At 31.1% G+C, this 25,722-nt stretch overlaps 3 protein-coding genes across 4 annotated transcripts in view; 2 read left to right on the top strand and 1 right to left on the bottom strand.

Moving 5' to 3' along the window:
• Window positions 1–14,142, bottom strand: part of LOC123271979 (flotillin-2) — a 67,612-nt gene extending 53,470 nt beyond the window's left edge. For both annotated transcript variants that reach the window (XM_044738519.1, XR_006511000.1), the window contains exon 1: window positions 13,756–14,142. In XM_044738519.1, the coding sequence (XP_044594454.1) occupies window positions 13,756–13,804 (49 nt within the window). In that variant the 5' untranslated portion in view covers window positions 13,805–14,142. The remainder of the gene's footprint in view (window positions 1–13,755) is intronic.
• On the top strand, window positions 510–11,903 carry LOC123271976 (glucose dehydrogenase [FAD, quinone]-like). The gene is made up of 3 exons (XM_044738516.1): window positions 510–856; window positions 2,374–3,162; window positions 10,623–11,903. The coding sequence occupies exons 2-3, from the start codon at window positions 2,619–2,621 to the stop codon at window positions 11,900–11,902; spliced, it is 1,824 nt and encodes a 607-aa protein (XP_044594451.1). The 5' UTR covers window positions 510–856; window positions 2,374–2,618; the 3' UTR covers window position 11,903.
• A 1,191-nt stretch (window positions 14,143–15,333) lies between the features above and the next one.
• The window catches only part of LOC123271527 (lysine-specific histone demethylase 1A), a 265,522-nt gene continuing 255,133 nt past the window's right edge, over window positions 15,334–25,722 (top strand). The window contains exons 1-9 of the mRNA XM_044737871.1: window positions 15,334–15,613; window positions 15,692–15,923; window positions 16,861–17,012; window positions 17,081–17,359; window positions 17,450–17,626; window positions 18,583–18,846; window positions 18,952–19,089; window positions 19,169–19,242; window positions 20,102–20,250. Of these exons, the coding sequence (XP_044593806.1) occupies window positions 15,590–15,613; window positions 15,692–15,923; window positions 16,861–17,012; window positions 17,081–17,359; window positions 17,450–17,626; window positions 18,583–18,846; window positions 18,952–19,089; window positions 19,169–19,242; window positions 20,102–20,250 (1,489 nt within the window). The 5' untranslated portion in view covers window positions 15,334–15,589. The remainder of the gene's footprint in view (window positions 15,614–15,691; window positions 15,924–16,860; window positions 17,013–17,080; window positions 17,360–17,449; window positions 17,627–18,582; window positions 18,847–18,951; window positions 19,090–19,168; window positions 19,243–20,101; window positions 20,251–25,722) is intronic.

Below are 25,722 nucleotides of genomic sequence, written 5' to 3'. Positions count from 1 at the left end.
GTTTAATTTTAAATCTTGCAATATTTTATATAAAAAATCAGGATCTGATTAAGATTATTGATTAATAAAAATCGTGCATTTAATAATATAAGTCTATGAAAAATCTGATAAAATAATTAAAATAAAAATTACCATAATTTCTCTAATAAATATTAATATTATAAATTAATAAGTATTGTAAAGTAAGTTTGTGAAAATATTTACTGACTAGACATTTTATTCTCCGACAAAAAAACTCCAAGATCTGGATCTTACCTGCAAAAAAAAATAATTATTAATAAATAAGTAAAATAAAGAGTAATAATAATAATTAACAAGTTATTTAACTCTCGAAAAAATTACCAACAAATATTTACAGCGTTTAGTTGAGAAAATTTCCTGAATGAATGAAAAAAGTAATAAACCGCACCGCGTAATATATAATCCTGCTCTATGTAATTAATAAATAAAATGAATAGTGTAATTGTGGTATGTAATAATAGTTATTACTATTTTCTCAGCAGATCGGTTATATTATTATGTTATATGTTAATAATAATTAAATCGGCATAATAAGAAGGTAGGGATGGCTTGTTTGGATAACAACTTGAATATTCAAGCAATGTTACGTATATGCAAGCGGTATGAGAAAGTGTACACATTTCTTTCTCCCGCTTTGGTGAATCTGAAAGAGGCTCAATACCGATCTCTGTGTCATACTTTTGATAGTTGTCTCTTAGTTTCTATCTGCAATAGTCTAAACGCAGCCTCCGTACCGAGCAAACCCGAATTTAGATTTTTATTTTTATAGTTTTATTTACTATTAACATAACGAGCCTGAATAATTCAAAACATTACTTAATTATTTACATAATCGGTGAGTACAACCGCTAAAAGTCGAAAGTGAAAGTATGTTAGACAATTTATCTTGTAGGATTTAATCTAATAAAGATAAAATAAAATTGCGGAAAAAAATTGTTTGGTTTGAGAAAAATATTGTTTTTAGAATTTTACTTGTGATTTGAAGGGTTTAGTTTGAATTTATTTAACGATTTGCCGGATTTTTAGTGGGTACAATAATTGGGACATCCTTGTCAGGAATTGGGACATTGTCGTAAAAGAAGTATATTGGATAATAAAATTTTATTAATCTTGTCAAAACATTTTATTTTTAAGCGCGATTTCGATTTTTACTTTTTCTTAATTGAAAATTAAAATTTTGCTTTATTAAATAATGAATTTTGTTAAATTGCACTGTATTTTCTTAAATATTGACGTTTTTAAAAATATAAGCGCATCCCGATGTTACACTCATCAAGAGCTTTTATTTGAGTACCAACATGCGTTTTGATATATTTTTCATATATACATATATATAATATATATAAATATATGAAAAATTGATGTGGGTACTCAAATGAAAGGTCTCGATGAGTGTAACATCGGAATGAGCTTATATCGTTAAAAATATGATAAGTTGACAAAATATAATATAATTTTCAATTATTGACATTTTTAAAGATATAAGCTCATCCCGATGTTACACTCATTAAGGAGCTTTCATTTGAGTACCACATGCATTTTGATACATTTTTTCATATATACATATATATAATAAATATAAATATATCAAATATATGAAAAATTGATGTGGGTACTCAAATGAAAGGTCTTCATGAGTGTAACATCGGGATGAGCTTATATCTTTAAAAATGTCAATAGTTCACAAGATACAAGCTTAATTATGTACCTAGAGATAAAGCATTTCCGAATGTAGCCTAAATACTCATCATAATAAATTGACCATTGGTGAAAATGAAATGAAATTTTGAAAAGGCACAAATTCAAGCCAAGACCTTTGTAAGACACTAAATTTCACTAAAAAACCCGATTTTATCATATGACTAATAATAATATAGATAATTATTAGTTTTTAAATAAAAAAGAAATTTGCAGATTAAATCAATTAAATAAAACTCGGGGATAAAAAACAGAATTTTTTTATTCTGTAACTTTACAATATCTTTAAAGTAATTTTTTATTCCAAAATTTGTTCTCAAATTTTTTCTTCTTCCCCTTGTTTTATATATTCATCAGTTTATTACTTCTATTTTTTAATAATTAATTTCTATTATTTGTCACATAGATCGGATACTTGATAATGTCAAACAAATCTTGATAAAAAATTGTTTTACTAAATAAAAAAAAAAAATATAATTTGTTTAATTTATACACCCTAAATTTTTATTATAAAGAAAAATTACACCTGTTATTTTCAAGCATAAATTTAAAAACATTTATACAAATATTTTTCTGATAAAACAATCGATTTTTCCTGAAATAGAATTAATATATTTTTATCTTTTATTTATTATTCTTCCAATTCTTCCGTAGAAACCGTAATCAGCATTGTCACGCAACGAAGGAAAAATAATATTATCAGATCATAACAACACGTGTATGATTGCTGGATCATGTCCATAGAAAAATTCCTTTTTATTACCATTAATTTGAGGGTTCATTTTTAGAGATACCCTGACGTCAAAGGGAGAAAAAAAAAGCGCTTCGTTAAAAATTAATTGGTCCACTTAAGTCTGGGCTGTAAATTGCTAAAATCAATAAGATAAAAAATAATAAAAATGAATATCAAAGTCATAAAAACACTCACAATTTTACTGCTCGCAGTGATTAAATCCGCGAACAGTAAAAGCTTGTTTGAGCTGATGATGAGTTACGGATTGCAGAAAAGCTTTGATATTATCACAACACCTTTGCCGACTGTCGAGCAGTACGACTTTATAATAATAGGCGCGGGTTCAGGGGGATCTACTTTGGCAAATCGGCTGTCAGAGAATCGCAAGTGGAAGGTTCTGCTGCTGGAAGCCGGAAAACCAGAGGGGATTCTCAACCAAATTCCGATACTTGTGAGCAATTTTCAGCAGACGGATTATAATTGGGGATATCGAGTTGAACCGCAGAAGAATGCTTGCTTGGGTATGAAGGACCGTCGGTGTACTTGGCCGAGGGGTAAATCCCTCGGTGGCACCAGTACACTGAATTACATGATTCATACAAGAGGTAATAGAGTTGATTACGACACTTGGAAGGCTGCTGGTAATAATGGATGGTCTTATGATGATGTACTGCCTTATTTTATCAAAAGCGAGAGATTTAAAGTTCCAGGTAACAATTTTTTTTCTGTTAATCATAACAATACCTTTTTTTTTTTTTTTTTTTTTTTTAATTAAATTTAGTAAAAATTTGGTAAAGTAAAAGACCCAAATACACTGAGAAAAAAAATACTTTTACTCAATTAAGGGGTTATATCCACTTGCGAGGCAGAAAAAACGCGTTTTTTTGTGAATTTTTTCCAAAGAAGCATTTTATTTTATACATTAATGGAAAAAATGTACTTAAACAGAATTTAATGTACTTTAACAATTAGCGGTTTATTTAAAAAAATATTGGATCCCCTAGCTCCTGTAGATGATCTGCGGACAGACCTTAAAAAAAAAGTGCTTGGCGGTGAGCAAGATATCTCTGGTCCAAATTATCTGAAAACCAAAAACCAAAAATATTTAGTTTTGTAATAAATAAATACAGGTAATGATCGAAGGTCTAGTCAAAATTTTGATTTTTGACAAAATGGCGGCTGTTCAAAAAAAAAAATTCAGTTTTTCATGAAAATTTTTCACTTCAAAGTGGCTTAAAAAATCGAAATTATTGTCCAAAACCTTATTCCTTCGATCATTACCTGAAAAATATATCGGAGTAAGTCGTGTAAAAATTTCAAACCGATCGGTTGAGCGGTTTCGGAGAAACTTTCCTCACCGACTCTGAAAACACGGTTTTAAGATAAACGCGTTTAAAGTTTCGGGAACGATTTACACTAAATTAAAAATTTTTTTTTTCAACTTACATCGTGTCATCTATTCCAGCACCATAAGAGGAACCCTCTGCTTCGTCGTTTGTAGCAACATCAGGTGGTAAGGCCTCAAAATCATGTTTATAGCTGGGCAAAGTTCCCAAAGCTCGCGCTTTTTGCCACGAACACCACGAGTTTTCTCCTATAGGACAATTATCATGCTGAGGGTTTTTATCTGTAGAGCAGTTATGGAAATAAAATGCCCAAATGGCTTTATACATACTGTCAACAGAATCACAGTGTCACCTAATCGCTAAACCATAGTAAACAGTTAATTTATCAATAAGTTTCCCAGTCAATTTACCTTTGCCACCAAGTAACTTTTTTTTTTTTTTTTCCATTCTTATCTTTCATTTCTTCTACTGTATTATTTACTATGTCTCTTAGCCGTTTGCCCATTCTTTTTTGAACATGCCCAATACATTCTTTCTTCTACTCCGGCTCGTGCTCCGCCTACTTTCGAACGCTCGGAGACGTTCTTACTAATACGCTCATATCTCCGAAACTGATTGTCGGATCGATTTGAAATTTTCAGAGAATATTCTTGAATATATGTACATTCAAAAAATTTCAGACGATTCGTTCAAGAGATAATTTCACATAACTTCACATAATTTCAGTCGATTCGTTCAAGAGATAACTTCACATAACTTGACTTAATTTGGATAATTGAATACCTGTCTCCACTTTTTACCACAAGAATATCTGAATCATTATCGATTGAACGAATTTTGATGGTAATCCTGATGGAATATCCAATTATTTCGAGTTGGTCGCGTTTGGAGCGAAAATCGGCCATTTTTAGGGTGAGGTACCCATTGTGATACATTCAAATCGACTTAATTTCAAAATTTACATTATATACACCACTTTATCCACAAGAATCACTGTATAAACATATATTGAACAAATTTTGATGGTTATTCTGATGGAATTGCCAATTATTTCGAGTTGGTCGCGTTTGGAGCGAAAATCGGCCATTTTTAGGGTAAAGGTCCCCATTGTAACATATTCAAGTCGTTTTGATTTTAAAATTTACATTATATACTTAATTTTTTCCACAAGAATTACTTTATAAACATACATTTTACGGATTTTGATGGTAATCCTCATGGAATTGCCAATTATTTCGAGTTGGTCGCGTTTGGAGCGAAAATCGGCCATTTTTAGGGTGAGGTACCTATTGTGATACATTCAAATCGACTTAATTTCAAAATTTACACCATATACTCCACTTTATTCACAAGAATCACTGTATAAACATACATTAAACAAATTTTGATGGTTATTCTGATGGAATTGCCAATTATTTCGAGTTGGTCGCATTTGGAGCGAAAATCAACCATAATTTCACATTATTCCAGCCGATTCGTTCAAGAGATAATTTCACGTAATTTCACATAATTTCACATAATTTCAGTCGATTTGTTCAAGAGATAACTTCACATAACTTGACTTAATTTGGATAATTGAATACCTGCCTCCACTTTTTACCACAAGAATATTTGAATCAACATCGATTGAACGAATTTTGATGGTAATCCTGATGGAATATCCAATTATTTAGAGTTGGTCGCGTTTGGAGCGAAAATCGGCCATTTTTAGGGTGAGGTACCCATTGTGATACATTCAAATCGACTTAATTTCAAAATTTACATTATATACACCACTTTATCCACAAGAATCACTGTATAAACATATATTGAACAAATTTTGATGGTAATCCTGATGGAATATCCAATTATTTCGAGTTGGTCGCGTTTGGAGCAAAAATCGACCATTTTTCGGGTGAGGGTACCCATTATAACATATTCAAATAAACTTAATTTTAAAATTTATATCATTTACATTTTTTTTCCACAAGAATCACTGTATAAACATAGATTGAACGAATTTGATGGTAATCCTGATGGAATTGCCAATTATTTCGAGTTGGACGCGTTTGGAGCGAAAATCGGCAATTTTTAGGGTGAGGTACCCATTGTGATACATTCAAATCGACTTAATTTCAAAATTTACACCATATACTTCACTTTATCCACAAGAATCACTGGACAAACATACATTAAACAAATTTTGATAGTAATCCTGATGAAATTGCCAATTATTTCGAGTTGGTCGCGTTTGGAGCGAAAATCGGCCATTTTTAGGGTAAAGGTCCCCATTGTAACATATTCAAGTCGTTTTGATTTTAAAATTTACATCATATACTTAATTTTTTCCACAAGAATTACTTTATAAACATACATTTTACGGATTTTGATGGTAATCCTCATGGAATTGCCAATTATTTCGAGTTGGTCGCATTTGGAGCGAAAATCAACCATAATTTCACATTATTCCAGCCGATTCGTTCACGAGATAATTTCACGTAATTTCACATAATTTCACATAATTTCAGTCGATTCGTTCAAGAGATAACTTCACATAACTTGACTTAATTTGGATAATTGAATACCTGTCTCCACTTTTTACCACAAGAATATCTGAATCAACATCGATTGAACGAATTTTGATGGTAATCCTGATGGAATATCCATATGTACATTCAAAAAATAAAAAAAAAAATCGATTTTTTGAAAATCACAAGTGGATATAACCCCTTAACAATTTCTTGGTTCAAGAAACTCGCTGACGATCAAATATTCTATTATTATTAATTATTAATTTCGGAAGAAAAGAACATCAATATTTATCTTTGGATAATAGATGAACAAAAGAATAGCTTTATTTAAATTAAGTCAAAATTATTTTTATTAAATTAACAATTTCTTGAGCTAAGAATATATATTCTTGAAAATTTTCATGAACATAAATTCTTTTATCAAGAAAATTTTCTTTATAAAAGTATTTTTTTGCTCTGTGTATTGACACTGGACTAGTTGTTTGACACTTGCAATTTAATTCCAATTAAAAAAATTAATTGTTCTCAAAAAACCAATTTTCTTGAAATTTATAATTCCAAAATTATATTTATCAATTTATTAGAGTTGATTTGTTTTTTTTAATTAAAATAAAATTACAAGTGTCAATAAATAGGCCAGTGTCAGTAACTGGGTCTTTTGCCTTAATTGTCAACAATTATGTGGTACTTCTTCGTTTTTGTATCAATTTTTAAACTTTATGAATATAATTTGGTAAAATTTTTTCAATGCAACAATTTATTCTTGATAAAAAAATTAGTATCAAAAAATTTGATAAAATTCTGAAGATTTGATAATTTACACACTGAATAATTTTTAACTTCCCGCTAAGAAAATCGAAGATTTTCAAAAATCGGGAAGTTATTGTTTTCACTTCGTTTTGCAAAAATCAAGTTTTCATCAGATCTCGACGTTTGAAGGTCACAGGAAGCTTTCCTGAATATCCCCGCGAGGTTGTCACGGTGTCTGTATGTATGTATGTATGTGTGTGTGTGTGTGTGTGTGTGTGTGTGTGTGTGTGTGTGTGTGTGTGTGTGTGTGTGTGTGTGTGTGTGTGTGTGTGAGAGTATGTGAACCGCTTATAACTTTTGAACGGCTTGACCGATTTCATCGCGGTTGGTGCCATTCGAAAGGGCTTGACCAAACTTAGATTTTGAAAACTATTTGGACCGATTCAGATCAATAGATTTTGAGAAATCTTCAAAAAACTGAAAAAAAAATTTTTTTCAAATGTGGTTTTTTTGGAATAACTTTTAAACGGCTTCATGGTTCAATTCCAAAAACTAATCAGCTCTTAACCTCGAAAAACCACGTCGATCGCCACCAGTCCGGTCAAAATCGGTTGATTCGTTCGAGAGATATCGTGAACGAAAGAAAACCGAAAAAAGTGTTTTTTCGGAATAACTCCGAAATTCTTAGCGCGATCAATTCAAAATTTAAGATTCTTCGTGAGGCTTGAAAAACTGCGTCGAATGCTGCCAACCGCGTGAAAATCGGTTTATTCATTCAAAAGTTATTGCGGTTTAAAAATTCAAAAAATAGTGTCTTATAAAATCTCTATCAGACTTTTGAGCTCGAAGAGCTAAAAAGCATAGGAAAGCAATCTCTTTGAGCTCAAAATAACCCATAAATTGTATTTTTAAGCTCGAAGAGCTCAAAAACATCATTGGTGCAATTTTAAGCGCCTAAGTATGGAATTAGCGGGAAGTTGCAGGGATGGCCTTCAGGGTCAACCGTTTTCCTAATTTTTTTTTAAATCTATTTTAAAGCAGAATATTAAAAAATTTAATAATATTGAAAATTATTCAATTATTTCTAAATTATTAATAAAAAGTCAAAATTTATAAATTAAAAAAAAAATTCTACATTTTTTTTTTAAATAAGTTTTAACAAAAAATATAATAAATGTCAAAAAAAAGACAAATGGTAATTTTTAAATTTTAAAACTTTGAAAAAAATATAAATGTATAATTTTGTAAATTTTTAATAAATAATTTTCAAACAGAATGTTAAAATATTGAAAATTATCCAACTATTTTTAAATCATTGATCAAAAGTCAAAATTTATAAATTAAAAAAAAAAATTCTACTTTTTTTTAAAAATAATTTTTAACAAAAAATATAATAAATGTCACTTTGGGAAGTAAGGGCGTTGAGTTATTTAGCGAAGTAAACGAAGATATACAATTATAATTTTTATTTAAATATATTTAATTGCTGATACACGCGTGTACTTAAAACGAGGTGAAGTTACAATTATGCGATAAGAAGCTTAGGGGTCACTCGGTCGAACTGAAAATTTTAAAGTGTCCATCTCGGCCCCCGACCTCTCAAGGGGTAGGGGGTACTCGATGGAAGTATATAGAAAATATGTTAAGGGTAGGAGTACTTAGACGTACGTAAGTATGGAGAATTGATATACGTAGGTACATGTACAGGATAGATTCTCAAATTATAGAAAAGTAGAAGTATTTTAGTTAAAAGAGATAGATAGAGAGAGAGAGAGAGAGAAATAGATATATAGGTATAGGTAGAGAGAGCAATTAGTGAGGTCTTGGGTCCGGTCGCTGGCCAGGCGACAATAGTTTTTAATCCCTTAATTGCTCTTTAGAAAAAGGTATGTTATTGAGAATATTTTGTGGAAATATTTGGGAAAAATCCTTAAGCTTCTTATCGACTAATTTTACATATTTTTAATCCTATTAGAATAAATTTTATTAGGGTCTCGTCAGCTGCAAATGTGAATTTTATTACTTGCAATACAATTACAATAAAATAAAATTTCCCAAAAATGCTCTTGCAGCAGACGAGACTTTATCAGTTGTTTGGCATCACGAAGTAAATTATAATCTGGTATAATTTATGGTGATGCGACACAACTAAGACTTTTCTAACACAATACTTAATATCGTTGTAGAAAAACTTCAACTTAAATAATAACTATATTAATTAACTATTATTAATAAATAATAATAATAAAAATTAAATAGTATTAATAAACATAAATGATAATAATAATAATTAAATAATATCACTAATTATAAATAATGATAATTAAATAATTATATATAATTTAATAATAATAATTATAAATAATAATAAATAATTAAAAATAATAATAATTAAACTACCCGGGAGTGGGTGGAAGATATGACCCCCACATCACGAAAAAAAAAAGACGAATGATAACTTTAAAATTAAAAAACTGTGAAAAAATATAAATATATAATTTTGTAAATTTTTAATAAAAAATTAGGAAAACGGTTGACCCTGAAGGCCATCCCTGCAACTTCCCGCTAATTCCATACTTAGGCGCTTAAAATTGCACCAATGACGTTTTTGAGCTCTTCGAGCTCAAAAATACAATTGATGGGTTATTTTGAGCTCTCCGAGCTCAAAGAGATTGCTTTCCTATGCTTTAAAGCTCTTCGAGCTCAAAAGTCTGATAGAGATTTGATAAGACACTATTTTTTTAATTTTTAAACCGCAATAACTTTTGAATGAATAAACCGATTTTTACGCGGTTAGAAGCATTCGACGCAGTTTTTCAAGCCTCACGAAGAATCTCAAATTTTGAATTGATCGCGCTAGGAATTTTGGAGTTATTCCGAAAAAACACTTTTTCCGGTTTTCTTTCGTTCACGATATCTCTCGAACGAATCAACCGATTTTGACCGGACTGGTGGCGATCAACGTGGTTTTTTGAGGTTAAGAGCTGATTAGTTTTTGGAATTGAACCATCAAGCCGTTTAAAAGTTATTCCAAAAAAACCACATTTGAAAAAAATTTTTTTTTCAGTTTTTTGAAGATTTCTCAAAATCTATTGATCTGAATCGGTCCAAATAGTTTTCAAAATCTAAGTTTGGTCAAGCCCTTTCGAATGGCACCAACCGCGATGAAATCGGTCAAGCCGTTCAAAAGTTAGAAGCGGTTCACATACTTTCACACACACACACACACACACACACACACACACACACACACACACACACACACACACACACACATACATACAGACATCGTGACAACCTCGCGGAGATAGTCAGGGAAGCTTCCTGTGACCTTCAAACGTCGAGATCTGATGAAAACTCGATTTTTGCAAAACGGGGTGAAAACAATAACTTCCCGATTTTTGAAAATCTTCGATTTTCTTAGCGGGAAGTTAATAATTTCTAAATTCGTTATAAAGAACAAAATTAAAAACAAAAATTGTTAATTTTTAAATTAAAAAAAAAACAATTAAAAAATTCCTAAATATTCAAAAAAATATTATATACAAAAAACTTATATTCCAGAACCATACAACGCATCTTACCACGGCAAAGACGGTTATTTATGTGTAGAACACATTCCCTACCACATGCCGCTGTCAACAGAGTTCTTAAAAGCCGGAAAAAAATTAGGCTGGGAGATAATAGACTACAACGGCCCGGAACAAATAGGATTTTCATATCTCCAAGTAAACATGGATCGCGGAGCGCGTTGTAGTGCTTCCCGGGCTTACTTAAAAGTTCGCCGGCCAAATTTAGAGATCGTAACTCTAGCACGAGTGACTAAAATCCTAATAGACTCTGACAGACGAGCTTACGGAGTGGAGTACATAAAAGACGGCAAGACCAGACAAATTCGCGCGACCAAGGAAGTGATTTCCTCAGCAGGAACTATCGACTCAGCGAAGCTTTTGATGCTCTCAGGAATAGGTCCCAGAGATCACTTGGAAGATTTGGGAATCCCAGTGATAAAAGACGCCAAGGTCGGATACAATTTACTGGAGCACGTCGGCTTTTTAGGGCTGACTTTCCTGGTAAATGCCAGTGTCACTCTGCTAGAGAAGACAATCATCAAGCCCCAGAACGCTTTGCAGTACATGATTGACCGGAGTGGTCCACTTTCGATTCCCGGAGGAGCTGAAGCGATAGCTTTTATCCGCACAAAGTACGCTCAAGATTCTCGACCGGATTTGGAGCTGCTGTTTGTCTCCGGCTCGATTCACTCCGACAATGGAGTCGCGGTGAGAAAAGGCCACGGTATCACGGACGAATTGTACAACGCGGTGTTCAAACCTATTGAAGATCGCGACGCTTGGTCCATTTGGCCCATCATGCAGCAGCCACGAAGTGTTGGAAGAATTACACTTCGCTCTAAGAATCCTTTTGATGATCCGATTATTCAACCGAATTTTTTTACCCACCCCGCGGATATTGAAATTATTCTTGAAGGTATAAAGCATGCGATTAAAATTGCAGCTACTGAAGAATTTCAAAAGTACAATAGTCGTTTGCACACCATTAAAATTCCCGGCTGCAGAGAGTTTGATTTTGCGAGTGATGATTATTTCCGCTGCGCTATCAGGCACTTGCCTTCGATGATGAATCACGAAGTCGGTACTGTAAAAATGGGCCCTCCTGAGGACTCAACTGCTGTTGTCGATTCTCAATTGAGAGTTTATGGGGTTAAAGGCTTGAGGGTTGTCGACGCTTCGATTATGCCGACTATGCCCGTCGGACATGTCAACGCTGGGATTTTTATGATTGGAGAAAAAGCAGCTGATATGATCAAACAAATGTGGAATTAATGAATCCATCTTTGCAAAAAATTCAATATTTTTTATTTATTTTTTGTATTGATATGTTAAAATTAAATAAATAAATATATACGGGATACGTTGCAGCCACTGTGTGACTGACATGACTTGTGAACTATAAATAAATAAAATTTTGTGTTATTACGTAATGACTTTTGGTAATTGCACTGTACTTGCTTAAATATTGACATTTTTAAAGATATAAGCTCATCATGATGTTATAGTCATCAAGAGCTTTCATTCGAGTACCCACATGCATTTTTTATATATTTTTCATATATACATATATATAATATATATAAATATATAAAATATATGGAAGATTGATGTGGGTACTCAAATGAAAGATCTCGATAAGTGTAACTCCAGGATGAGCTTATATCGTAGAAAATATCATCAATAAACAGAATACGACGTCATTTCTTAATTATTTACATTTTTAAAGATATAAGCTCATCCCGATGTTACACTCATCAATAGCTTTCATTTGAGTACCCACATGCATTTTTGATATATTTTTCATATATACATATATGTAATATATATAAGTATGTAAAATATATGAAATATATATATAAGTATATAAAATATATGAAAAATTGATGTGGGTACTCAAATGAAAGGTCTCGATGAGTCTAACATCGGGATGAGCTTATATCTTTAAAAATGTCATTAGTTGACAAGATACAATGTCATTTCTAAACTATTGACGTTTTTAAAGATATAAGCTCATTCTGATGTTACACTCATCAAGAGCTTTCATTTGAGTACCCACATGCATTTTGATATATTTTTCATATATACAAATATATAATATATATAAATATATGAAAAATTGATGTGGGTACTCAAATGAAAGGTCTCGATGAGTGTTACATTAGGATGAGCTTATATCTTTAAAAATGTCAATAGTTCATAAAATAGAAGGTCATTTCTTAATTATGTATCTAAAGATAGAGCATTATCGAATGCAGCCTAAATATCTATCATAATAAATTGACTATCGGTGAGAATGAAACCTTGAAAAGGCACAAATTTAAATCAAGACCTTTTCAATGTCATTAAATTTCACCAAAAAACCGATTTTTATTCCTTTAATAACATAGATAAATTTGTGAGTTAATAATATTGGGAATTTTTTAAATAACATTCCATATTTACTCCGCTAAAATAAAACTCCAAATAGGAGTAAAAAAAAATTCACCTTCAATTTTTTAGAGTATATTCAGAACGACGTATTATAATTAATTGAGTTGTTTATATCATTCTGATAAAGATAAAAAGAGTTAGATAAAATCTATGAGGTATATTTAAATATTAAACAAACAGGATGGACTACGTAATTCTATTTCCAACCTTGGGTAAATGGAATAGAACAAATAAAAAAAAAAAATAAACTCAAGTAATTAAGTAAATATAGCCTACGTCAATAGTATGCGTAGCGATAAAAACTCTACCAATTGATAAGTATGAATCATACGCTCGGAATTTACTATCCCGGCATTTGTATAGACGTTCTATAGTATAGTACTAATATTTATGTCACCTGATAGCCCTTGTCAGACACTCTGAATAATACATTACCTCCATTAATAGATTAAATAATAATAATACTTCCTTCAACGGGGATATTTTTCACTAAAGCTAGATTAATTAGCGAAAAATTTTGGAGTAAATAAATAAACCGGTTATATTTGTTGATAACTTCTATCCGGATGAAAAAAATTCTCTTGATAGCAAATAATTACCTAGAATAAAAAAAAAATATGAAATAACAGTAGATATAATTAATAATAAAAAAAAAAAAAAAAAAAAAAAAAAAACAAAATATATAAATAAATTACCTGAGACGACGAGAGCTTCGTTTGGACCGCAAGTGTGGACGTTACCCATGGCTTGTCTATTAAATAAATCCTAGTAAACTTTTAGAAACTTTAATACAATAATAATTTAAGTATTTATTTAAATAGAGGCACAGTTCTTTAAATAAAACACCCACTTTATATTATACACTCGGCGTTGTTTTTACAATAAATTTGATTTTTAATAGATAGTAACTAGCCCCAGTGACACTGAGAGCTAACCACCAACGCGATGAGATAATATGACTCTTTTTTTATTATACTTTTGTTGCGTTGACACAACACTTGTAATTGTGAGAGTTCTAGTACTAACACACTCGCACTTAGTTACGCGCTCAGTATATGTTTTACGAGTACGAGGAAACGCGCTAGTCATTACGGTCATTAGCTGCCAGTTCTAACTCACACATAGACACTTTACTTTTTACTTCCGTGTGTTGGTGTACTTCAAATCCAACATGGCGTTCGCAGCGCACGTTCGCGCTCTCTGCTGATCGCTAAACTGACTACTCATCGCGATCTCGTTCAGAATTGAGACTCAAGATGGCGGTGAAGTGAAATTTTACTCGGACTTGGCTGTCATGTGATGTATTCTATTTATTCGAACAAATTTTGTCGGAATGACAGAAAGTAAGTACTATTAAATTTATTAATTATTTTTTATGATTTTTAATTAAATTCTGATGATAAAATTAATTGATGATTGATAATTGTCATTTTTATAACAATTGATGACTTGCATTTTATTTTATCATATATATTAATTAAAGTTGACAGAAATTTAATTATTTTTACGGCTTTTTAATATTCATTAATTTAAAAAAATTAAAAAATAAAATTTCCGGAAGAAATTTATTTATTAAATTAATTTTAAAAATGATCAACTGTCTGCTAACTTAGTTATAAGAATAATACGTCGTAAAAAAATACGAACTTGACGCATGCGCAGTAGCGATTCCCGCCAAAAATATACCGGAAGCGCGGGAGAATTGCGCAGTAGACCAAGGAGTGGCTCGGCCATCTTATAACTGCCTAGTTATCGGCTTAAGCTTGCTCGGAGTGGTCGGCGCTGACGGATCCAAATAAATTCAAGTCACAAGTCAGTTTTATGTCATTAATTAAACTCTAAGTATTTAAAATTCTTAAATAAAATAATTATTTGATTTATCAAGCGAAAATTTATTAATAATGACAATAAATTAGCGGAAGAATAAATTAGAGAAAAAAATTATTGTCAGGGGCTAAAAATTAATGAAAATTAAGTTAGTCGACACTCAATAATTTTTGATTTTTTTTATTAATTAAAAATTATAATATTTTTCAAAAAAATAAATTATAAAAATTTTTAAATGTCGGCCAATTTAATTTTTATTAAAAATTGATAAATACACGAAATACTGAGTTAAAAAAAAATAAAAGAATATTTAATTTTAATATTTTAGAATTTCAATTTTTTTTCATAATTACGTTAATTAATTATCTAAATTTTTATTTTTATAAATTAATTACTGATAAATAAAAAATTAAATATTTTATGTTTGTAGAATTTGAAGGAAAATTGGATTCAGCGCATGCACAATAGCAGTTCCCGCCAAAACGCCGAAGGAAGATTCGAGAGTTGCGTAGTAAGCGAGTGAGTGAGTCGGCTATCTTACACCTGCGTAGTTATAGACTCAAACTTGCTTAGGCCGGTCAGCATTGACGGATCAAAACAAATACAAGTCAGTTTTAAGTGAAAAATTTGGCTCCAAATCGCAAAAAGCCTTAAATAAAATAATTACTCGGTTAATTAAGTGACAAATCACTTGTAGTAACAATGAGTCGACGCAAGCGAGCGAAAGTGAGTATTGTCAGTGGCTAAAAACTGGTAAATTACTAAAATAGTGATTTGTTTACATCAATGTGATTTGTTTATTAGGTTGAATACAGAGAAATGGAGGAAAAATACAACCAAGTTGAAGATGAAAATGCATCGGATACTTCTGATAAGTCCAAGACGGGAATGGGAACACCGGAGAAGAAGAGCTTCAACGAGGCTCCAAAAGTTGCTGAGCCGGTTCCAGCTCCAGCTGCTGCTCCGGTCCAACCTGCTCCGAAAGTCGACGTCAAGGACGAGGAAGAGCAGGACAGCGACCACGAAGATCCTCATGGTGAAATTTTATTTTTTACTTTTATAATTATTAACTAGCAATCTTGGAGTCACTATGTGACTACCGTGATTCGTGAACTATAAAAAATTTAAATTTTGCTTTATTAAATAATGACTAGTTAAATTGTACTGTATTTTTTTAAATACTGACATTTTTAAAGATATAAGCTCATCCCGATGTTACATTTATCAAGAGTTTTCATTTGCGTACCCACGTGGATTTTTTATATATTTTTCATATATATATATATAATATAAAATATATGAAAAATTGATGTGGGTACTCAAATGAAAGGTCTTGATGAGTGTAACATCAGGATGAGCTCATATCTTTAAAAATGTCATTAGTTGACGAAATACAATGTCATTTCTTAATTATTGACGTTTTTAAAGATATAAGCTAATCCCGATATTACATTCATCAAGAGCTTTCATTTGAGTACCCACATGCATTTTTGATATATATTTCATATATACATATATATAATATATAAAATATATGAAAAATTGATGTGGGTACTCAAATGAAAGGTCTCAATGAATGTAACATCGAGATGAGCTTATATCTTTAAAAATATCATTAGTTGACAAGATACAATGTCATTTTTTAACTATTGACATTTTTAAATATATAAGCTCATCATGATGTTACACTCATTAAGAGCTTTCATTTGAGTACCCACATGAATTTTTTATATATTTTTCATATATACATATATATAATATATAAAATATATGAAATATATGAAAAATTGATGTGGGTACTCTAATGAAAGGTCTCGATGAGTGTAACATCAGGATGAGCTTATATCTTCAAAAATATCGATAGTTCACAAGATACAAGGTCATTTCTTAATTGTGTATCTAGATGGAGCATTTTTTAGCCTATATAATTACTAATTATTAATTTAAAATTATTTTTTGTTCGCTGAAAATAGTCAAAGAACTTTTAAATGGATTGGAAGGCGCGGCATTTCAAAGCAGGCTACCGTTTGACAAGCTGACATCGACGGAAGCTGTTTGCTTCCCGGATGTCTCTGCAGGACCTCCGCAGACTCAGAAAGTCTTTTTGCATATCAGAAATCGCTTGGTAAATAAAAATAATCAATTTTTTTTAGGATTTATTAGATCGAATTTTTCACGAAAAAATTTTTTCAGCTTCAACTGTGGCTGGAGAATCCTAAGCAGCAGTTGGTGATCGAAAACGCTCTTCCAGCGATAGAGGCGCCTTACAACAGTGATCCAGTGCTGACTCGTCGCATCCATGCGTTCTTGGAGAGACATGGTTTCATAAATTTTGGAGTTTTTAAGCGGTTGAAGCCGATTCCTGAGAAAAAGATTGGAAAGGTTGTGATCATTGGTGCTGGAATTGCTGGACTGGCTGCTGCACAGCAGATGCAACAGTTTGGAATTGAAGTTATTGTCCTGGAGGCTAGGGTAAGATTTTTTTTAAATTTATTTTTAATTTTTTTAATTAAATTAAATTTATTTAAATTTCAAACTGAAATATTTATGAATGTTTTACAGGACCGTGTAGGAGGAAGGATTGCTACATTTCGTAAAGGGTCTTACATCGCTGATCTTGGAGCCATGGTCGTTACTGGACTGGGTGGTAATCCTGTGACCACTCTCAGCAAGCAATTTAGTATGGAGTTGCACAAAATAAGGCAAAAGTGTCCTTTATATGAGAGTGACGGTCAAACGGTAATTTTTATTATTATTTGAAAAGAAAATTTTTTAATTTAATCTATATTATTAAGAGAATAGAAAAAATTTTGTGTCCAGGATAGTCATATGATAAAATCGGATTTTTTAGTCAAATTTAGTGACATTGCAAAGGTCTTGCCTTGAATTTATGCCTTTTCAAGGTTTCATACCATTTTCACCGACAGACAATTTATTATAATAAGTATTTAGGCTGCATTTGAAAATTCTCTATCTCTAGATACATAATTAACAAATGACCTTTTATCTCGTGAACTATTGATATTTTTAATGATATAAGCTCATCCCGATGTTACACTCATCGAGACCTTTCATTTGAGTACCCACATCAATTTTTCATATATTTATATATATTATATATATGTATATATGAAAAATATATCAAAAATGCATGTGGGTACTCAAATGAAAGCTCTTGATGAGTATAACATCGGGATGAGCTTATATCTTCAAAAATGTCAATATTTAAGAAATGACATTGTATCTTCTCAACTAATGATATTTTCAAAGATATAAGCTCATCCCTATGTTACACTCATCGAGACCTTTCATTTGAGTACCCACATCAATTTTTCATATATTTGATATATTTATATATTTCACAAATACCATATATATAAAATATATGAAAATTGCCATATGGGTACTTAAATGAAAGGTCTCGATGAGTGTAACATCGGGATGAGCTTATATCTTTAAAAATGTCAATATTTAAGAAAGTACAGTGCAATTCAACAAAATTCATTATTTAGTATCTCTAATATTTTAGAAGATACAGAGACTTAAGTAGCGTTCTTTATCTAGTCACTAAAAAAATGACTAAAATATTGATAAAAGAAAAATATTATTATCATCATTATTAAAATTAAATTAATAATTAATGGAATAAGTAATTAGTAAAATAACTAATAATTAAATATTAATTATAATTACAGGTACCAAAAGATAAAGACGAAATGGTAGAGAGAGAATTCAACCGTTTGTTAGAAGCGACATCATATCTCTCACACCAATTAGACTTTAATTATATCGGCGGTGCGAGTACTACAGGACAACCTGGTAATACAAAGCCGGTGTCATTAGGACAGGCTCTAGAGTGGGTAATTAGATTACAAGAGCAAGGAGTTAAACAACGTCAAGTATCTCATTTACGTTCGGTTTTGTCTCTGCAAGGCAGACTCCTCGCTAATCAACAACGGGTACCTTTTTCATTACCTCGATTAACCATCTGGTTAATTAAAAATCAATTCTCAACAATAGTACCCATTAAATTAAACACAAACACTCTTAACTTACATTTACAGATGATTTCCATCAAAGAAAGACTCGCTGAGCTTAACAAACACCACAAAGAAATGTCTGAACGCAAGCCTCAAGTGCATGACATTACCCACGAGTTTGTGCTTCGCTCTAAAATGCGCGACCTGCATTACGCTTGCAAGGTAAATTATTAATTTACTAATGTACTGAAAAATTAACCACCAGGCGCTAATTATTTTTTATTCATTAAATTTTTAAAAGGAATGGGATCAACTTGCTGAGCAGCAGAAGGAAATAGAAGCTAAATTACAAGAGCTCGAGGCTTCGCCACCTAGGTAACCATAATCTATATTATTAAGAAAATAAGCAAAATTTTCTGGTCAGTGTATTTGTATGATAAAATGGGTTTTTATGGTTAAAATTGGTATCGTTGGAAAAGTCTTGACCAGGAGTTGTGCTTTTTCATGGTTTCATATCATTCTTATCGATAATCAATTTATGATGACGAGTATTAAGGCTGCATTCGAAAATGCTTTATTTCTAGATACATAATTAAAAAATGACCTTGTATTTTGTCAACTTACGATATTTTTAAAGATATAAGCTCATCACGATGTTACACTTATCAAGAGCTTTGATTTGAGTACCCACATGCATTTTTGATATATATATGAAATATATGAAAAATTGATGTGGGTACTCGAATGAAAGGTCTCGACCAGTGTAATGTCAGGGTAAGCTTATATCTTTAAAAATGTCAATAGTTGACAAGATATAATGTAATTTCTTAATTATTGACATTTTTAAAGATATAAGTTCATCCTGATGTTACACTCATCGAGACATTTCATTTGAGTACCCACATGCATTTTTGATATATATATATATATATATATATATATATATATATATATATATATATATATATATATATATATGAAAAATTGATGTGGGTACTCAAATGAAAGCTCTTGATGAGTGTAACATCGGGATGAGCTTATATCTTAAAAAATGTCAATAGTTAAAAGTACAGTGCAATTTAACAAAAGTCTTTAATTTAATAAAGCAAAATTTTAATTTTTTATATTCTACGAGTCACGGCAGTTACATAGTGACTGCAAGGTTGCTAGTTATTATTACTTAATTATTTTACTTCTTTTTTTATTAATTTACTGAATTTATTTTCCAAATTAGTGACGTGTATTTATCATCAAAGGATCGTCAAATTCTGGATTGGCACTTCGCGAACTTGGAGTTTGCAAACGCAACATCGCTTTCGAACCTGAGCTTGAAGCACTGGGACCAGGACGACGACTTCGAGTTTACAGGCAGTCATCTAACCGGTAAGTAGGTCCTGGAGCCAAACAATAACTATTATTTACAAATGTCGTCAATGGAAAATAAATTTCCAATAGAATGTTGTCATTAAATTGGAAGCGTTCCGCTAATCGAGGAGCGTAATATAAAAGGAAGGCCACCGACCCGGCATACTGTAGTAGTAACTGCAGAGTTGTAATCCGTGTTCAGCTAGTAAGTATGAACTAGCTTAACACACCAAGAGATAGAGATAGAGTACCGTCAGGGCAATACAACTAACAACAAATATTGAACAGTCGAGCTTAAGACAGTAGTGGTGGGTGCTATGCTGTGGAATGGAGGAAAGAGAATTGTACAGTCTTGTGTACTATACGCGTGGTCGTGGTATGTATAGTAGTTACTCTCTCCTGTTCCGGAGAAGATACTGCACTGGTGGAAGATGGTGTAGATAACGCGTGAATTATTCCCGCGTTCCATCCCCCTCTCGTCTATAGATAGAGCTGATAGTTAATGTAACCTCTTTGTCGTACCCTGGTCTCCCTCATTTTCCTCTTGTTTCCTTCTTGAGCTTCTTGAGCTTCTTGAGCTGGCTGGTTAGTTACCAGCTACTAGTACAGTTAACCTGAGGACGACCGGCACCGGTACAACCGTCCAAAGGCAATATGTCTCCGAGGTTCTCTCTCCCACAATTTCCGCGCCCAAGTTGACTTTATCAAGCTTATTAAAAACCGATAGGGGAGATCCCGTGTAGATATACTCTATCCGTTCGAGGATCAAGAAAGGGAATACGCCTGCTCCCCCCTCACAGAGCTGTTACAATACTTATACTAATACTAGTGCTCAGAATCTGTACGCCTTTATCTTCGGTATCCACCTTCTCAGATCGGTGGATTAATTATTGAAATACTCGCGATTATTACTTTAGATCCAATCGAGGATTTATTTTCTTGGCTGTTATTATTATGAGGGTAAATACACGGTAAATCAATTTTTGTTTAAAAAATTTTTGGATTATAAATTTTTATTTAGATGAAAAATTTTATTTGCAAAATTATCAAAAAATTTATCTTAAGTTTGTTTTTCTAAAAAATTTAACTGAAATATTAAAAAAAAATTTTATAAATATAATTTACTTATTATCAAAATGCTCTATCTCTAAATACATACTTAAGAAATGATCTTTTCTGCTCTCCGGCCGGAAAGTGGCAACTTTCTGGCCGCTGCGCTAAATAAAGTTGCCACATCCCGGCTACGTTGAGCAGAAAAATAGTATACACACCTTGGCCAGTAAATAAGAAAGCCTCAGATCACATGTTTGTCAACCTCGGCTTCGCCTCGGCCAACAATTACATGTGATCTGAGACTTTTCTTATTTTACTGGCCTAGGTATGTAATATACTATTTATCTTGTGAAATATTGATATTTTTGAAGATATAAGCTCATTTCGATGTTACCCTCATCGAGACCTTTCATTTGAGTACCCACATCAATTTTTCATATATTATTATTATTATTTCGATTTTTACTTGTATACCGTTCTTGGTTTTTACAAGGCTGGGTAGATGGTAGCATTTCGCGAGTGCACCACCGTCCTCCGTTTTTATACTGTCCTTGTTTATTCAACGCTTTTTTGGACCCCAGCACGTCCTCTTTTCACTCCTGTATTTTCACTACATAATCACAATCTTATTTTTCGTACATTTATATATTCAACTCTTTATTATTATCACTGCGGCTGAGGACCGACTTGTGCTTTCTGTACTGTATTTACCCTATTCCTCACCCCTTTCTATCGGTTGTTGGAATAGTGGCGATGGGGAAACCACAGAGAAAACCCATGGCAGTACAGTTCAACTACCGGAGTGACCCCCGACGGTTGGTGTTGGAACTATTCGAACAATCGTCGGGGCTCGAACCCTCGCCTCATGGCATGATGTGCGAGCGAACTAACGCGATAATGACTTAACCCGCTCGGCCATCATGCCGCTAATTTTTCATATATTTATATACACCAGCAGGTCGCCCCGGCTTCGCACGGGTATTTAACAAAAATGTTTAAATTAATTATGATGCAATAGAGCCCATGTCGCCCGAGGATAGAGTAGCTTCCCAACTACGAAAAAATTTTTTAAATCGGTTTAATAGTTTTGGACTGTTCAATGTAAATAAACAATCGAATTTTTCCTCTTTATGATATTAGTATAGATTATTTTTAATTTAATTTTTTTATTTTAAAATTAACGATTTTAAGTTTTGATATAACGGCGAAGAAATTAGGTTTAGAAATTCATACTAATTCATACTAATTCGCCGTAATTCGCTCAAATTGAAAATTATAAATGATCGCTTTGAGAGTTATAAAACCTGATTCACACAAATTCGCCCAAATTCGCTCAAATTCAGGCACAGAAGGATCTAACGTTGAAAATTATAAATGAACTCTTTGAGAGTTTTAAAATCGAATTCACTTAAATTCGCTCAAATTCGCTGAATACGGACACAGAAGAATCTATCCTTGAAAATTATAAATGAACTCTTTGAACACTTAGAGAAAATTACTACCAAATTTGGAGTCTGTAGAAACTACAGTGTGAAACCCACATCACTTTTTCATATATTTATATATATATATATATATATATATATATATATATATATATATATATATATATATATATATATATATATATATATATATATATATGAAAAATATATCAAAAATTCATGTGGGTACTCAAATGAAAGCTCTTGATGAGTGCAACATCGGGATGAGCTTAAATCTTTGAAAACGTCATTATTTAAGAAAGTACAGGGCAATTTAACAAAAGTCATTTTTTAACAAAGCAAAATTTTAATTTTTATAGTTTACAAGTCATGGCAGTCACATAGTGACTGCAAGGTTGCTAATAAATTATTAACGACACTATGTTTAATGAAATAAAATTCATTTTTTCAATTTAAAAATTTTTTCATTGAGAAAAACTAAAGTGAACGTACTAATGTGGATTTTTTAGTTGAATAATTCAATAATTAGCTTGTAGAGTACTTAAAGATCTATTAAATAGTCAAGCAAAGCTTATTTAGTTACTTTATTTATTAATTTATTCACAAAATGAAATGTTAAATTTAATGAATTTATGTAGCAAAAAAATTAATAAAAAAAAATGATTTACTGAATAATCGAAACAAAGTATGAGTACTTAACACTGAATAATGATTTATTTAATGGGTGTTATAAAATAAATGTGTTAATTTAAATATGTAAAATAAAATAATAATTTAATGAGAAGCTTTAAAAGTACTTAGAGTTACATAAAATGTTAGCAAAGCAGATTTACAGATTTTATTATAATCTTATTATAATTTATATAATTTATTTATAGGAAGTACAGAGTCTGTTAATGGATACTCGTGTAGTAATGTTTATTTAATGAAACAGTTTGTGAAATATCGGTGAGGTAAAGTTTAGAATTTTAATGCCGAGCGGCATTAACTTTAAACAGCCGATGACATTCCCGGAGTATGTGATCGGTATGTGATACTGATCTTTATTAGCGTTGACTTAGGTGGTACTTGCGAGTCGAGGTTCTATTTTACTACAAACTTATATTAGTAGGCTACGGACCTTGGTATTAGGCGACACAAGCCAAGTTTACGTAATTATTTTATTTTAAAATATTTTTAATTTATTTTAGACAAGAAATCCTCCGAGATACTTTTTAAAGTTATTTTTAATTAACCAAAATTGCTCATTAAAAGAAAATAAAATTCTTTTAGTTTAATTATTGGGTATGTTTTGTAATATATGGGATACCTTGTACGCTTTAGTACTTTTTTAACCAAACCGGTAGCTTTTAAAGAGTCAATCCAAAATTTATCTTTCTGGTATTTTTTGTCTAACGCGACAATCTGTTTATATTTTACTGGAGATTTTTTATTGCTATTTTTACATTTTTTTTATACAATTTAGAATTTTTTATTGTTTTACAATAAGATCACACTAGCACTATGTGACTGCCGTGACTTGTAAACTATAAATAAATACAATTTTGCTTCATTAAATAATGATTTTTGTTAAATTGCACTGTACTTCCTCAAATATTGACGTTGTTAAAGATATAAGCTCACCCCGACATTACACTCATCGAGACCTTTCATTTGAGTACCCACATCAATTTTTCATATATTTATATATATTATATATATGTTCATATGAAAAATATATCAAAATGCATGTGGGTACTAAAATGAAAGGTCTCGATGAACGTAACATCGAAATGAGCTTATGTCTTCAAAAATGTCAATAATTAAGAAATTATATTGTATTTTGTTAACTTACAATATTTTTAAAGATATAAGCTCATCCCGATGGTACACTCATCAAGAGCTTTCATTTGAGTACCCATATGCATTTTTATATATATTTTTCATACATACATATACATAACATATATAAATATATCAAATATATGAAAAATTGATGTGGGTACTCAAATGAAAGGTCTTGATGAGGGTAACATCGGGATGAGCTTATATCTTTAAAAATGCCAATAGTTCACAAGATACAATGTCGTTCCTTAACTAGTGACGTTTTTAAAGATATAAGCTCATCTCGATGTTACACTCATCAAAAGCTTTCATTTGAGTACTCACATTCATTTTTGATATATTTATCATATATACATATATATAATATATATAAATATACAAAATATATGAAAAATTGATGTGGGTAATCAAATGAAAGGTCTCGATGAGTGTAACATCAGGATGAACTTATATCTTTAAAAATGTCAATATTACACAAGATAAAAGGTCATTTTTTAATTATGTATGTAGAGATAGAGAATTTTCGAATGTATCCTAAATACTTTTCATAATAAATTGACTATCGGTGAAAATGATATGAAACCTTGAAAAGGCACAAATTCAAGTCACGACCTTTACAATGACACTAAATTTCACTAAAAAAAACCGATTTATCATATGACTATCTTGGATACAAAATTTTTCTTATTCTCTTAATATAGATTAAGTTAATATTTATTAAAAATTATTTCCTACATTTTATTTTATTTTACTACTCATTTTTGTTTTTTAGTTTTTTTATTAACTGTAATTTTTTTCATGTGTGTTGTTTGCAAATAAAAAATTCTAATCATAATAAATTTTTCGAGATTAAAAATCATAAAATTTGCCAAACTAGATAGAGAGTAAACAAAAATAAAGTAGAGCATAAAAAAAGGATCGACGTGCCAGAAAGATAATCCAGCGGTGATAAAAAAGTAAATAGTGCCAGAAAAGAGAAACTAAAAAATGTTAAATGATAAAATATGCAAAAAGTAAAAAAGATAAATATATTTACTCGGATGAAAAATAATCGGCGTATAAAATAAAAGTGGTAATCATTAATCCGTATAAATTTTTATGGAACATAATTCGGTTAGATTAATCAGACAGTCTATTGGAATTTTTTATTTTAATGCCGTCGTTAAGT

The sequence above is a fragment of the Cotesia glomerata genome, linkage group LG9 (assembly GCF_020080835.1).
Source record: "Cotesia glomerata isolate CgM1 linkage group LG9, MPM_Cglom_v2.3, whole genome shotgun sequence".
Taxonomy (NCBI): Eukaryota; Metazoa; Arthropoda; class Insecta; order Hymenoptera; family Braconidae; genus Cotesia; species Cotesia glomerata.
This window is presented reverse-complemented; position numbering and strand designations above follow the sequence as displayed.